The sequence below is a fragment of the Talpa occidentalis genome, unplaced genomic scaffold, assembly GCF_014898055.3.
Source record: "Talpa occidentalis isolate TD23 unplaced genomic scaffold, MPIMG_talOcc4v2.1 talOcc4.3, whole genome shotgun sequence".
NCBI classification, from domain to species: Eukaryota; Metazoa; Chordata; class Mammalia; order Eulipotyphla; family Talpidae; genus Talpa; species Talpa occidentalis.
In genome coordinates, this window is record NW_023603184.1 from 100,209,466 (window position 1) to 100,224,651 (window position 15,186).

At 41.6% G+C, this 15,186-nt stretch overlaps 1 protein-coding gene and 1 long non-coding RNA gene across 5 annotated transcripts in view; one reads left to right on the top strand and one right to left on the bottom strand.

Moving 5' to 3' along the window:
* NOSTRIN (nitric oxide synthase trafficking) overlaps nucleotides 1-15,186 on the top strand; it is a 54,298-nt gene that overhangs the window by 5,267 nt on the left and 33,845 nt on the right. For all 3 annotated transcript variants that reach the window (XM_037523470.2, XM_037523471.2, XM_054699835.1), the window contains exon 2: nucleotides 4,408-4,493. In XM_037523470.2, the coding sequence (XP_037379367.1) occupies nucleotides 4,408-4,493 (86 nt within the window). The remainder of the gene's footprint in view (nucleotides 1-4,407; nucleotides 4,494-15,186) is intronic.
* Nucleotides 446-8,023, bottom strand: LOC119255900 (uncharacterized). 2 transcript variants are annotated; one of them, XR_005127580.1, is made up of 4 exons: nucleotides 7,941-8,023; nucleotides 7,545-7,634; nucleotides 1,286-1,366; nucleotides 446-694 (listed from the first exon to the last, which is right to left on the bottom strand). It is a non-coding gene; the product is annotated as an uncharacterized LOC119255900 (long non-coding RNA). The 2 variants fall into 2 exon arrangements; XR_005127579.2 differs by lacking the exons at nucleotides 446-694; nucleotides 1,286-1,366 and adding an exon at nucleotides 5,542-5,577.

Genomic DNA, 15,186 nt, shown 5'->3' on the forward strand with positions numbered 1-15,186 from the left:
TGTAGAAAGCACAGGATGAAAGATAGAGAATCATTGATTCTAAAGAAGTTAGCTGAGGGCCTCCCTGGTGGCGCAGTGGTTGGTGCTGGGCTGCGAAGCTGCCCGCAGCCTCTGCAGCACCGGTTCGATCCCCGGCCACTGGTGAGGGTCCCACTTGGCGCACAGGGTCCCACTTGTCGCCCACTGCTCCCCTCAGCAGTGTACTTCGGTCCTTCTACCTGCTCTGCTCCCTGCTCTGGCTCTGGTGAATTCTCTCACCCTCCCGAGCTTCTGACCGTGCCCAGTACTTGTATAAATAAATAAATCTTAAAAAAAAAAAAAAGCAGTTAGCTGAAAAAATGAAAGTATTCTTAACAAGTCTTTTTTTATTGATGTCATCTTTATCTCAGCATGTATCAAGGAGTGTCCAGTATATTGCACACTGGACCAAAGATAAAGATTCTGTCCAGTGCAGGAATACGAGTAGAGCATCCTGCTCTTAATTGATCGCTAAGTTAACAATGTAAGTTACTGAAGTGCTTCTTGACTGGTGTGTGCCTGGACCATACTGGGGTTTGGGGAATGAATTACAGGTGAACCTGAGACACAAATCTTCAGCCCTTGCTAGGCAGGGCTCACAGGTCAGTTCCCTCTTCTTGGAACAACTTTGTCCAGTTACCATGTTGTCTGAGTACATACATCATTTTCTCTGTGCCTTGATGTGAAAAAAGCAAGTGTTATCAAATGACAGAAAATCATCTTCCAGAACATAAACCAACCGCCCAGGGTCAACTGAAGCCATAAGATGTACTTTGAGCAGCTTCTTGTTTTCAAGTTGAATTTGAATGCTCTTGGGAAATACTGGCTCTCTCCACTTTGCCAGTGCGCCCCCCTCCTTCCTAACAGTAATTGAGTTTTGCCTCACTGGTTTATAGATTTCCAGGGCAATCTCCCTTCTAGAACTCCTGCCCTAGAGACAGTATTTTAAAAATGTGTCTTGGAGAGTTTAGGAAATGCTGCAACCCCTGCAGCCTAGTTCTTCTCATGTCCACTTGGTTAGAGGCAAGTGTTCCCCGTCAAGCCCACATTCTCACACATAATGTCTGTGATCTCCTACTCCCTCCCCAGGACTGTGGGATGCAGGCTGTCATCAGGTGACAGTGGGCTGGTGGGGTCAATCCCGGGACAGGCCTCAGAGCCCCTCACTCTTAAATCTCCAAATCCTACCAATCCTTCTCTCTGCTTTGTCTTCTCCCAGCTGCAGCCCTAGTCCCAGATTTTACACCTTTTGAGCAGAAAAACTTACTCATAAGCAGGCATTCAAACCTTTCTCTCTTGTCCAGGGCCTGTGATGTTTGTTGGATCTTTGCTTCTGCTTTATTGTGAGCTGTAGAGAGAAGCAGATAGGACGTGACCTATAAAACACTCAGCTTAGCAATGACATATTTCTAAGTAAATCAAATGAGAATGCCATAGGACCTATAACAAAATCATAAAATTTTATTGAACATAAAATAAGACTTGAGAAAATGAAAAGGCTTGCTATGTCTTTGGATGGGAAGTCTAAATAACATAAAAAATAAATCAATATTACCAAATATGTATAAATACATATAAACACGGATATATATGTAATGCATTTCCAACTAGTATCCCAAAGGGATTAAAAAATTATATTTAGAGGGCATCCCCCTGGTGGCGCAGCGGTTGAGCACTGGGCTGCGAAGCTGCCCACAGCTTCTGCAGAGCCGGTTCGATCCCCTGCCACCGGCAAGGGTCCCACACGGAGCACAGACCTCTCCTGCCGCTCCCGCTACTCCCCTCAGCAGTGTACTTCGTCAGTCTGCCTGTTCTGTTCCCCGCTCTGGCTCTGGTGAATTCTCTCACCCTCCTGTGCTTCTGACTGTACCCAGTGCTTGTATAAATAAATAAATAAATCTTTTAAAAAAATTATATTTAGATCAATGTTCACATGGAAGATTAAATGCTCAAGAATAACCAAAGGAATTACAAAGATGAAAAAATAGTTGTTTAGAGAGCAGAAGCAAAGCATTACTATTTCTGTGACTTAATAATGTATATCATTTTTATTTTATTATTATTTTGTGAAACATAAAATGTCTTATAAATTAAGGTAAAAAATTAAGACTATGTATGAGTTAGAACGATGTTCAACTATATATATTAAAAAGGAAGACATGGCTTTAGAAAACCTATCATTGTATTTCACTGACATAGAAAATAAGTTCAAAAGTATAGCTGAGGGCCTAGGTGGTGCCTTCTCAGAGCTTATGTTTCTCTCTCTCTGCTCTACTATCTTAGCACATGGCACACATCCGAAGACCATCTTAGAGATCATCCATCATTTCTGAGTCCAGGGGTCAGAAAAGAGGAAGAAGAATCTTCACTGATACCCCACATAGAGCCTCCCCCACCTGCTTGGGAAGCATCTAGGTCTATTCTACCCCTAAGGGTAGAGAGGCTAAGAAATGACTTATTCTAGGTGCCAGTATCCTGCTAAACATGTATCTGTTTTCTTCTTACTGTACTTAGTTGTGTCTGTGGGCTGCTCTTTAGCATATGGTAAGAAAATAAAAGGCTTAGAGGGGAAGTTAGTGAAAATAATCAGGTGATAGAGGAGTAAACAAAAAGTGAAACAATTTTAAAATGCTCACTATTGTACCTGTAAGCAGTAGAAGGAGATCTTATAATGTTGCCAATTCATATATGTCAAATTGTTTTTATGGAAATCAAAATGAGAAAGCTGGGTTGCCAAATAGTGACTTTGCTCCCACAATACTGGCAGGGGAGTCAGTTGTTTCTTCATGACAGAGGCTACACTACAAGTATGTTTTGCTTTCTCTGCAGAGAATTTTAAATGATATGCATTGTTTGCTCCAGTCTTTTTAAACGTCATATTTCAGGTGTAAATCCTTATTTCAACTTTTTTGGTAAAACGGGCCACATTCCCGTGGTTTAAAGAGATGTGACAATTGTCTTTCCTGTTCACGGTCTCCACCCCATCCTCCCTCAGTCATATGCCTCCCTGGTACCTGCAGTTTAGAGATTTTGCAAACTGCACTTTAGGAACTAATGATGTCCTTAGGAGGAGATTTGCACCCTGACCACTGTCTTGTGTCCCAGGCAGTTTCGAGAAGTTGTTTGCTACTTGTGTGTGTCTACCAAATCTACTGTCTACCACCACAGGTCCCCATGCTAAATTCAGAGGCAACTTAAACTACACTACAAAGATAAAAGTTTTTGGCATCTACAGGATTGTGTTTCTACATCTTAGGTATTCCAGTCCATCCCAGAAGATAGGGCCCTGGATGAGGTCTCATTAATGCAGATCAGATCCCTCCTCTTTTGCCGCCCTTGGGCCTATGTTTGCTATGCTGGAGCCCCTACACAGGTGCTACCAATCCCAGTGAAAAGTTGTCTCGGTCCCCAGGTTTCATGTTTGTGAACTTGCTAAGTCTGAGTTCCTTTTCCCTTCTCCTGTCTCCACACAGCATCCAGCCGTAGGCTGAGATATTTGAGTATTGGCTCCTTTGAGTGACGTCCAATCTACACAGGGTTGAGTTCCCTTGTGTAAAATCTCATTTTGAAAAATAAAATCTGCTCTCACATCTTCCCAAATGGAAATGACGGGCAGTGTGCTTGGGACTGTCCCATAGCCTATATCACCTGCAGGAAAGCTGCAAAATCAACTGACCCTCACGCTATACATTCGGGTACTAAAACTCTATTATCATCAATGTTTACCTTTACATATGTCATTCTCAGAATGACATTGTGGAGTTCTAAAGCACATCGTGACAATTTTTGCTTGGAATTCTGGTGCCTGCAGTAAATTCATATACAAATGAATTTATAAAAATATTTATAAAAATGTAAAGGATTGGCTCTACTAAAATGTTCAACTCACCATTATAACATTCTTATCACTGGAGTTAAATCATATATAGAGGGATGTAGAACAAATTTTGTAACATGCTCACTTAAATTTTCATATCTCAGCCAAGAAACATTTGCCTTAATGGTTCAAGGTTTGTCAGAAGGCCCAGGAATGTTCTTTTAGATTTTGGGAGGAGGGGACACCCAAAATGATTATGCAGAAAATACTTTTGACCTTCTGGGAACAATAGAGGTTGACAGGAATCAAGATTCTGAGTGCACCCCACTCCTGATGTTTGCCTTTGGATTACGGGAGAAACAGGTAGGGTAGGTTTATGTTTGAAAAGTTCTCCAGTTTCCCTTCATATGCAGGCAGAAGAGACTTAATCTTTAAGAACTCATCTAAAAGGTGTGCTCCGGAGCTGCATCATCATTTACAATGACAGTCATCATTGTAGCAGCTTTCTGAATTTATGGGAGTTCTAGCCTTAGAAGTGCTCATAATCCTTCTGTGCATCTTTTCTTTTTCAGTACAATAAAGTATACAAGAACCTAAAGGAGTTTTCTCAAAATGGAGAGAATTTCTGCAAGCAGGTCACATCCATTCTTCAGCAAAGGTACAAAATGCACATTTGCAATAAGCAGTTCTTCCTCTTCACCTGTAGCAAATGCTATGACTGAAGGGGTGATTACAAGCAGTCCTACTTTCCAGGATGCAGTGTTTTATTTCGGTACTTGAGAGATTGCTTTGAAGAGAGATTTTCCTCTATTGCACATTTATCACTTGGGTACCATACAAATCAGGATACAACAGGAAGTAATTCTGCTTGGAAAGGCTTAGTCAAGTCTTTTTCTGATTCCTCAGCCTGCATTTATCACCTCTCTGGGCCCACCATTATACCTGAGATATAGGGCAATTATACTTCTCACATTAATGGCGTTTGTTAGTGTACCTGCCTGTCTCCCCTACAATGGCAGGGACCCTGTTATACACATCTTTGTATGCTGAGCTCTTAGAACCCAACCATTTTGTCTCTTTGATAAAGGTTTGATAAATGATTAAATGGACAAATAAAAAGTTAACGTTTTCAGTATCATCTTCTCTTAATACTAGATGTGATCTTCTGTAAAGCTGTTTGCTGGGCTGAAATTGTTATAGGGCAGGGAGAGGGGCAGCCCAAACCCCGCAAACCTGCCTATTCTAAATGGGTTCTGCCATCTGCCGCATCAATACAAAACATAGGAGACTTTAATGGGAAGGAACTTTAATAAAACTAGGAAACAATACAGGTAAGGCAAAGAGTCTAGTTTCTAAATGAAGCACCCAAAGTTACCCGTCCCCTCGTGGGTAAAAGTCCATCCAAATGGGATTGGCCCAGAGCAAGGCCCCAAAGCCTGCCACAAGTCTAAAGCATCTTCCAGTGGGGACCCACAGAAAAGGGCCAGAAACAACCAGACAAGCCCGGAAGGAAAAGAGCAAAATCAACATCAAGATAAAAGCTGCCATTGTCACCTCCCCACGGGTCTCACCCACATCTGTGTCACCCAGTCCACGACCAAAAGACAAGCGCAGTTTCTTCACGTGTCTCCTGGCTCCATCCTGCTTCCTTCCTCAGTCTCTTCTGCAGCTTCTCCTCTTCCTGCTCAGCTCCACCCTCCCTTGGGTGGGGCAGGGAACCTCCCCCTTTCCTGGGGACCACCCTGTTACAAAATGAACATACTTTACTCAGTCACGAAAGTTGCAAAATCCCTGCTTAAAATTTGAGAACTGAAGGACTGAATAGGGCCATAAAGAATCTTTTAGACTATTTCTCTACATGTAGACAACTCTGTAATAGCAACTCTAAATAGACCTTCAGAAAAGAGTGCTTATTCTTTTAAGGTAACCCTTTTCAAATTTAAAGCGCAATAGGTGTGCCATAGGAACAAAGGTGTATGTGTCACTTGCATCCTGTAATAGTAGGAGCAAAGGAGAACATTAGCTTTATCCGGACAAATGAATGAAGTCAGGAACTCTCAAATAGGCCTTTATGATGAAAATAACCTGACATGTCAAGTGGAGTCAGAAAGAAAAACCATTTAAATGAGACATCACTTCTATCCTAACATCCAGAATGCTTCAATGTATGAGAGAAGGAAAGGGAGGACCAATCTGTGAAGGAATTTCTTCTATAAATAAAATTTTTATCAGCTATAAAGGAAATTATGTAAAATGAGATCAATTCACTATTATACAAATGTATTACATTACCTAGATTACAAAGTGTCTCCTCCTGACAGATCAAAAAGAATCTGTACTTATATTAACCTTGTATATGACCTGGATTATAGTAGTCTGGGCTTTAGTTATTTGGTGTCCCCAGATTCAAAATGATACCCTGTGTGTGAAGACAGGAAGCAGGTGATAAATAATGCTTGTTCAGCAGACTCCACAGAGAACTGAAGACATTTGAGGGAATAGAATCACCTTTCCAAAGCTGCCTTGCTATTTTTCCCTTGTTTGGTTCATTCTGCATCTCCATCCTGTCCCCCTGCGCATCCACTTTATATATAATCAGAAGCTTCATTTTGTACCTGTTATTCTCTTGAAGTTGCTTCTTGGATTACCATCTGCCCCAGCCCTACCCATGCGTGGATCCTCTACCCACACTCGCTTCTGGCGTGGTCAATGTGCTCCAGAGGAGAGGAAGACATCTCCCTTCATAGTTTCAGCTTATTTAGAAGCAGAATTTAGAATTTGAAAAATCTAAAAAATATACTGGCTAGCAAAATTATATGCATATCTATGGGATAAAAACTTCATGGCATAAATACAAAAAGTATATCTAATTCTTACCTAGAACAAAAAAAGTGCTGTGTACTAGGTTGTTAATATGATAGATATTTTTCTGAACAATTTGTAAAGCTGAATAATCTTGTACTATTCAATCATTCCCTTTTAACCAAGGTGCCATTTTCCAGTTGCTGTATATTGCTCAGATAAATGTGCATTTTGGCAATGCCTTCTTCTCACACTTGCGCTTTCCACCCTTAGTTCAACTCTTTGTAGTTAACCTGAAGGGTGTTACATAGCAGTTAAAGAGTCAGTATTCACAAAAGCTGGCGTACAAGCCAGAGATGTGGGGGTGGGGGGGGTGAGAAGAGGACCCACCAGAGACACAGTGGGGAGCAGAACAGGCAGATCTACTGAAATACACTGCTGAGGGGAGCAGTGTGCGAGACGAGAGAGGTCTGCTGTGCCATGTGGGTCACCTCCCTGGCCGGAGATAGAACTTATGCTGTAGCGGCTGTGGATAACTTCCTAATGACGTGTCTTAACCCCTTGTGCCACCAGAGAGGCCTCCGTCTGTATTTTTTTTAATAATTAAATTTATTTTCTTACGTCATTGATCATTTTGGACAATATTTGATTTCGCCCCTCAGGTATAGTCCTGGTAGTTATCCCCCTTCCCATAGCACCCATGATCCCTCACCACTGTCCCCTGTGCTCTTCCCTCCCCTGATTTGGTCCTTCTCACTCCCCTTCCTCTGCTGGATGCCTCAGAACTATGGTCCGCTTGCAAATTTTGACCCTTATAGTCAATATTTTGACAGAAATATTTTGAAATGGACACAAACTCTATTCATCTATGACTATGTGGTTCTGGTTTTTTAGACTATGTTCCTACCTGTCAGGTGTCAAAGACAGAGGCCTTGATACTTTCCAGAGTCAGGTTATTTCTTTCCAGTGGGAGTGAATCTGAAGTCGCAGCCTCTTCCTGTTTGATTTGAGTAAACAGAATAACCATATCAAAAAGACAAGAGGCCCCCAAACAGCTGGCGCTACACTTGTTGTCATTCTTCCCCTTCTGTGAATTCAATAATTACTCCCCTGGATGTGCAAACACTAATAAGCTTATTCCTATCAGCTATCCAGACAAGAGCACTGCCTTAATTTTCCTCTGATGTGGGTGGGTTAATGTCATAGGAATCACAATACCCTCCCCTTGTATTAGAAAAATATCTTGAAAGTTAGTACTCAAAAAAAAAAAAAAAAAACCAAACCCCAAAACCCTATTACTTACAGTTATAAGCAGGTAAAAAGAAATCTCCTGGGACAAATAAAATTGTATTTCCACTGAGGGTTATGACTGAGAAAATCACAAAGGTAAATCTGTAACAGGGTGGTCCCCAGGAAAGGGGGAAGTTCCAGGTTCCCTGCCCCACCCAAGGGAGGGTGGAGCTGAGCAGGAAGAGGAGAAACTGCAGAAGGGACTGAGGAAGGAAGCAGGATGGAGCCAGAAGGAAACCTAGAGGAGGCGCATGGAGCCTAGAGACACGTAAAGAAACTGCTTGTCTTTTGGTCGTGGACTGGGTGACACAGATGTGGGTGAGACCCGTGGGGAGGTGACAATGGCAGTTTTTATCTTGATGTTGATTTTGCTCTTTTCCTTCCGGGCTTGTCCAGTTGTTTGTGACCCTTTTCTGTGGGTCCCCACTGGAAGATGTTTTAGACTTGTGGTAGACTTTGGGGCCTTGTTCTGGGCCGATCCCATATGGATGGACTTTTACCCACGAGGGGATGGGTAACTTTGGGTGCTTCATTTAGAAACTAGACTCTTTGCCTTACCTGTATTGTTTCCTAGTTTTATTAAAGTTCCTTCCCATTAAAGTCTCATGTGTTTTGTGTTGATGCGGCGGATGGCAGAACCCATTTAGAATAGGCAGGTTTGCGGGGCTTGGGCTGCCCCTCTCCCTGTCCTATAACAAATCCACCAGACATCCTAGTGAAAGACAGAAGGAGGTAGCAAACAGGTTGTCTGAATTAAGAGTACGTGCCTCATAGTAAAATACATTCAGTAAATACTTGTAGATTGAGTGAATAAATAAATGAAAGTGTTAGGTTTTATTTGCTTATTATCATGCCCATATTATTAGAACAAGGTCACTACAGTCCTTGCTTTTAACAATTCCACATACCTTGCTTCAGAGTCCACCGGGATGTGGTTCTACTGGACAGTTCTGTGTTAGCACGCGGCTGCAAGAGAAAGCATCACAATCAAGCCAGAGTCCAGAAAATGTTTCATTTTCAAGCTCAGCAGCCTTCACGCATTTATTCTAATTGATGGTGATAGAAAAGAGCAGTTCCTATTGAAACACCATTTTGCTCAGATAGTCTGCAATTCATGGTCATGCTTAGCTTCTTTTATCCAATACTCACTTCAGTTTCCTTATTTTAGTAGCAAACTCAGATATAGCCAGAGATACACAGCAGCTCCTAAGATGCCTAGTGCCAAAGTCATGAGGCTTGCTTCAACACTATGCCCAATCAGACTTAAAAAGACAAAGGCACATTCCCAGAAACTATGAGTGTTTGCTTCTCTGCATCCTATCAGTTAATGTTTAAAACAGCTTTGATAGGAATGTCAATTGTTCCTCTGTAAGGAAGCTTAAGATAAGGTTTTCAAATGGCAAGTACCATTGTTCTGGGGCGGGGGTTGGGGTAAAAGAGTTGGAGCAGGTGTGGGAGAGAGAGAGAATGAATCAAAGAAGAAAGAGGTCACTGTTCCTTCCACTATCCATTATAGATGTTCTCAATGAGGAAGTAAGTGATGGAAATGAAATCTTTGATAAATTTGATTTATCTTTAATAAATCCTCACCTTTCCCACTCTACCTATGGCCTGGGTGATCTGTACTTCCACAATATCAGCTCTTTTTATATATTGATAACTCCCACATGAATATCATGAGGCAATATAACCTATATTCAACAATCTATTGGATATTTCCACTTAGGTGTCCCATGGAAACACTGAGTCAGCCTATCCAAAATGAAGTTTAAGATTTATGCATTCCTAGGTACTTGGCAGCCTTATTCACAACAACCAAGTCCTGGGACCAACCTAAATGCCCAAGGACAGATGGCTGCACAAAGAAATTGCGCAGGGCAAAACACAACAATGATAATTCTTAGACACTGTAAAGAATATACTGATTACTAGAGGGGGGTTTGGAGGAGGGAGGAGACAATATGGCAGGCAAAGTGATTGAGTTGTGGTATTGGGCTTTTTATGGGAGGTGAGTGAAGTATGTGCATATATGAAAGTGTGAAGTTGTACTCCCCTACTTATATAGTTGTGTAAATGACTGGCAAATCAATATGCTTAGAAGAAAAAAAATACAAAGCAAAAAAACATAAATGAAGTTTATTAGTTCTTCCCAAAGTTAGTACACCTGAGTTTTTCACCACAATGACTGGGACCCAATCAAGCCTGAAACCTGGGACACCCCATTATTCCTCCTAGTACAACTTGTAACCAAATCTCTTACTTCTCTCTTATAAGCACTTCTTATATTTTTTTTATTTTAAAGATTTATTTATTTATCCATACATACAAGAACCGGGGAACAGGCCAGATTCGTGGAAGGGTGAGAGGATTCACCTGTGATAGAGTGGGGAGCAGAACAGGCAGACTGACGAAATACACTGCTGAGGGGAGCAAAGGGAGCGACAGGAGAGGGCTGCGCCATGTGGGACCCTCGCGGGCCAGCGGGGATCGAACTGGCACTGTGAGGCTGCGGACAGCTTCACAGCGCTGTGCTCAACTGCCTGCGCCGCCAGGGGAGACCCAGCACTTCTTATATCTTTAACTTAAAAAAAAAATTTATTTATTTTTGCATACAATAACTGGGGTGTAGGCCAGAGAGTTACAGGAGGGTGAGAAGAGTCACCAGAGACAGAGGGGGAGCAGAACAGGCAGACTGACTGAAATACATTGTTGAGGGGGTCAGTTGGTGAGACAGGAGGATCTGTGGCTTGTGGATTAGCTCCCTGGCCGGGGATTGAACTCGTGCTGCAGTGACTGCCGATAGCTTCATAATGCTGAGACTTAACCCCTTAAGCCACCAAAGAGGCCCTAGCTTTAACTTTAAAAAAATTTCATGATTTCTGCCACTCTTCTGGCAAAAATTGCTTACTTTGTTCTGTCTAGGGGTGGTGCCATGCAGCTGTACAATGTGTACACAGCACAAAGCACCCATCTGAGGGGCAGTGGAGACAAAAATCCAATTTACTCTCAACCCTTCTGTTTTAGGCCCTGGCTCACAGCTGTGTCAGACCATCCCTTGTTTTCTAATTCAAGCAAAGTTGCCTCAACTAGAGGGTCTAGAACCCTGTCCTTGCCTTTAATGCATCTTCCATTCCGTGACATGATCCTGCTTAAGACCCTTCAGTGACTCCCATGACTGTTAGTATGAAAATCAGCACTTAGAGTATATTCTGAAAGGGCTTTTGAGATTTAGACCTTACCTTCCTATCCAACTTTCCTCTCGCCTATCTTACTGAGTCATGTGTAACCTCCTCCCATGAGTGTCTGGGCTATAAAGGCTCTTTCCTCTGCCTGATACACATTTCTTCACCTTCATTGCCAGGTTCCATTAATTCATTCTTCAAGATTCGGTCACCTCACTCTGATGGGCCTTTTCTGACCTCAGTTCTCAAGTCTCGAAACAGTGTCCTTCAACCATGTACAAAACTAGCACTTCCCTCTGTGATTGTACTCACTGTCCTACACGGCTATTCTCTATACACTTACCTGTCTCCTTCACTGGAGGCTGAGTTCCTTGAGGTCTTTGTATGCCTTGTGACTAGGAAAGAACATGGCACAGAACAGGCATTCCATAGATGGTCACTGAATGAATGAATGCATGCATGTGTTCTGTGTTGTATACCTGTAAGAAGTTCAAGAAAGGGTATTTTTGAAGAGCACTAAATGAGTATACCAGGGAATTGTGCTTACATAGTATGTAGCATTATTTTGAACAAAAGCTAGAAATGAATAGTAAGGTCATGGAAGTGACCAACACGATCTATAGATCATTATGTTAGAAGTGTCTTATACTTGATCTCTTTTACTTTAGTTCTCACAATAGAGTGTGGTGCAAACATACTCTCTTTCATTCCTGATTTACAGATGGGGGCTGGAGATATGGAGAAGATAATAGATTTTGAGTCCCACCTAGTCCAGCCCAGGCTCAGGGCAAGGGCATCTCCAGTGGACAGGCAGTTTGGGACACTCCCGTGGGAGTCCCGGGATGCTCAGCAGTCCTGGTCCAAATTCCTTCACAGTCTTAGGGTCTCAGGGACCTCTACAGGGGTGAAGAGCTAATAGGTAGGACTTGAATACCTCATCATTCCCACACCCACTCCGTTCTGAAATTAACAGACACAGAGGCTCTGAAGTCCCAGAACTGCCATAGCTATGCCTCAGTTGCTGGGCCAGAAGTGAGCAGAGTCCTAGTGGGGCTCTCAGACTGGACACCCAAGAAGGGTGCTCTCCAGGTCTCAGCCTCTCAGCTCACCTTCTTCTATGTTGTTATCAGGAACCAGAATTCATGACCATGAAGTGGGTGTCGTGAACCAGCCAGAGAAAACAGATAACGAGCTTCCATGTAAAAGTATCTTTCCTATCGCTAATAACCAACTTTTAAATATAGCCTGTTTGTATGATGACCTTGTGACTCTCTTTCAAAAAGCAAACTAATAATGCTTGAGTAGAAAATGTCAGCAGACCAGGCTCCAAACCGGAAGCTGTTGCTGCTAGAAAATAAGAAGGCAGAGATGGGGGTGATGTCACAAAGATTTTCAGATTATTAAAATTCCTCAATTCATAATGAAGGGTAGGCTTTGCCACTGTCTTTCTCCAAGTGTGAGAAACCCCTATTTCAATTTTAATTAATTCCTCATAGACACAGAGGTCAGCTACAGTTTTTACATTTTACCACTTTTCACCACCTTAATTTTACAGAATTCTATAAAATGGATTATATAGTTTTACATTCCTACAATTTAATTTGTGCTCTATCCAAATATTGCATCTGATACCACATGTTTTCCATCTTCCCTTTCTTTCAAAAATGTAATTTATTTTTGAATCTGTGACAAATGTTGGTCTTTGACTTACTGGTTGATCTTGATAGTGTTACTAATGAAGATTTATTGACTTGTCTCTACATGCTGAATATAAATGGATTGCAAGCCAATACAAGCTATTTCCCTGGTACAGTATCTTTAAGTATCAATGTAATATTCTGAGATTGACATATCCATTGACTATGTGCCAAGACAATTGCTTAGAGAAGGAACCCCAACTCCTGTTAGACATTGCAGCTATAAGCTAGAACATTAAGCACAATGTCCTCACAAATATTTACTGATCATTTTGATGGGGAATGGAAATACCATGATTCAACTTGAGATTTGTTCTGCCTCTGTTGACTTCATTTATATGTGAGGCCTTTTAGACAGAAACCATGATACAGCAGCTCTCTTCAACGTACTGAGAAGAAGCCACTGTAAATGGGGCTCCATGGATTGCCACCTCTGCCTTGGAAAATGTTCAGCAAGAATTCTGAAAGGATATATGTATATATAAATCAGAAGTCAGATGAAGAAAGACAAACACTATATGATTTTACTCATCTGTGGTAAATAAAGAAACAAATTAACTAAATAAAGCAAAAATAAGTTTTACACTCTATGACAAAATTAGTGGTTATCAGAAGAGAAGGGAGAGGTACATTGAATAAAAGAGGTTAATTTGAACAATGAGGGATAGAATTTGACTATTAGTGGTGAACCTAATACATATAGACATTAAATCTATAAAGATGCACACCCAAAACTTAGATAGTGTTATAATGCATCGTTTTGTCAATAAATTAAATAAATAAATAAATAGAACCAGTTCACTGAACCTAAATAATAAAGTAAAATAAAACCTTTTTGGATTTCTAATAAATTAAAGGTAGAGAGATGACGTATACAACAGACAGTTCACAGAAGCCAAGTTCAACTCAGTCCAGCCTCTCCAGGCTACACTGGTGACATTTGTTATCACAGTCCCCTCCCTGCCCACCTTCCCCAGCCTTGACACCTTCTCCTCAGCAGAGAAAAGGCCTTACAACCACACAAATGTTTTTGGAAGAGATCCTGAGAAGCTCATTCTGTCTGAAGGAGGCTGCTCGGGATTCCTGGCCCCTGAGTGGCCAGGAGCTGCAGTGATTCAGAGCACTGCAGTTAAAGGCTAAGTGAGAGGAGGTGCCAGTTTTTAAAGCGCTTATGATTGACGTCCCCTGCAATTCTCCACCTACAGCCTTTTCCCACAATTTCAGAGACAGAGTATGGGGGAGATGTCCGTGAACCAGACTGCCTGTATTTGAACCCCATCTGTCACTTCTTCACACTTGACCTCTAGCAAGTTACTGATTTAACAGTGCCTCGGTGCGCCCCTGCGTGAGCTGGGTAGAGAAAGGTGCCTGCCACAGAGGAGTTATAGGGATTCGTTAAGGAAATAGACACCACTTGGGATGGTGTCTGACATGTTGTAAGTGCCCAGTCCATATTGGATGTCACTATTTTGTGTGAAGCCAAACGTAGGTCGAAAGTCTGCTGTTACAACACATTTGTTAGGAGAGTACCATTTGGAGCAAACATCACAAAAGTACTAAAGGAATTTTTTAGCCTGTAAAACTTTTTATCAGCTCTGCTGCAGATTTCTAAGATAACTGTATGTAAAGAGAAGGCTGCCAAATCAAGAAATGCTGTGTGGTAATCGAGTCTCTTAAGGCTTTTGCTGTCATGCTCACAAAAAGCCAAGAGAAACAGGGGGACTAGATGACCAGGAGCAAAACAGAGCCGTCACCTCAGGGCAGCCAGCCTCTTCTCCCTTTCTGGTCACCCTTGTATTTTTTCCCATGAGGATCCAATGAAGTTAATTTAAAGGAAAGCAACAATTCTCTGTGGTAACTCTACTTTTTACTTCTGATTAGCCTCTGAGATACTTTGTAGCACCTAAGAAAACATCCTAAAAGTGAAACTGAATTATGAGGAAAAGGATGAACTGATATCTCCTTTCGTGTTAGAGATAATTCGGGAATGTTCTGGAGCTGATGGATGAGAAAGCTGTGGATTCTTCCCCCACATACCTCCCACCTCTGTATATTTGGGGCATATTGAATGTTTAGAGATTCTTTTCAATACATAATAATCAATAAATTTGAAAAATTATTATTTGCTGATGCCCAACCCAGACTTGAATGCTAGAAATGCTTCACCAAATTTAATACTCTATTTGTTTCATTTAAGAAAGAATGGAATGCCAGAAAGGAAGTTCCTAAAAAAGCTCTCTGATTAGCAATGGACTAGGAAAGGGTTTTTGTGTCTGTTTATTCCAAGTGTGAGAAAGCCGTGTACTCTGACATCAGGGCTGAGCATAACTCAAACTGGTAAAATGCATTTAAAATAGTTTGACAGTTTAGTTTTCAAAAG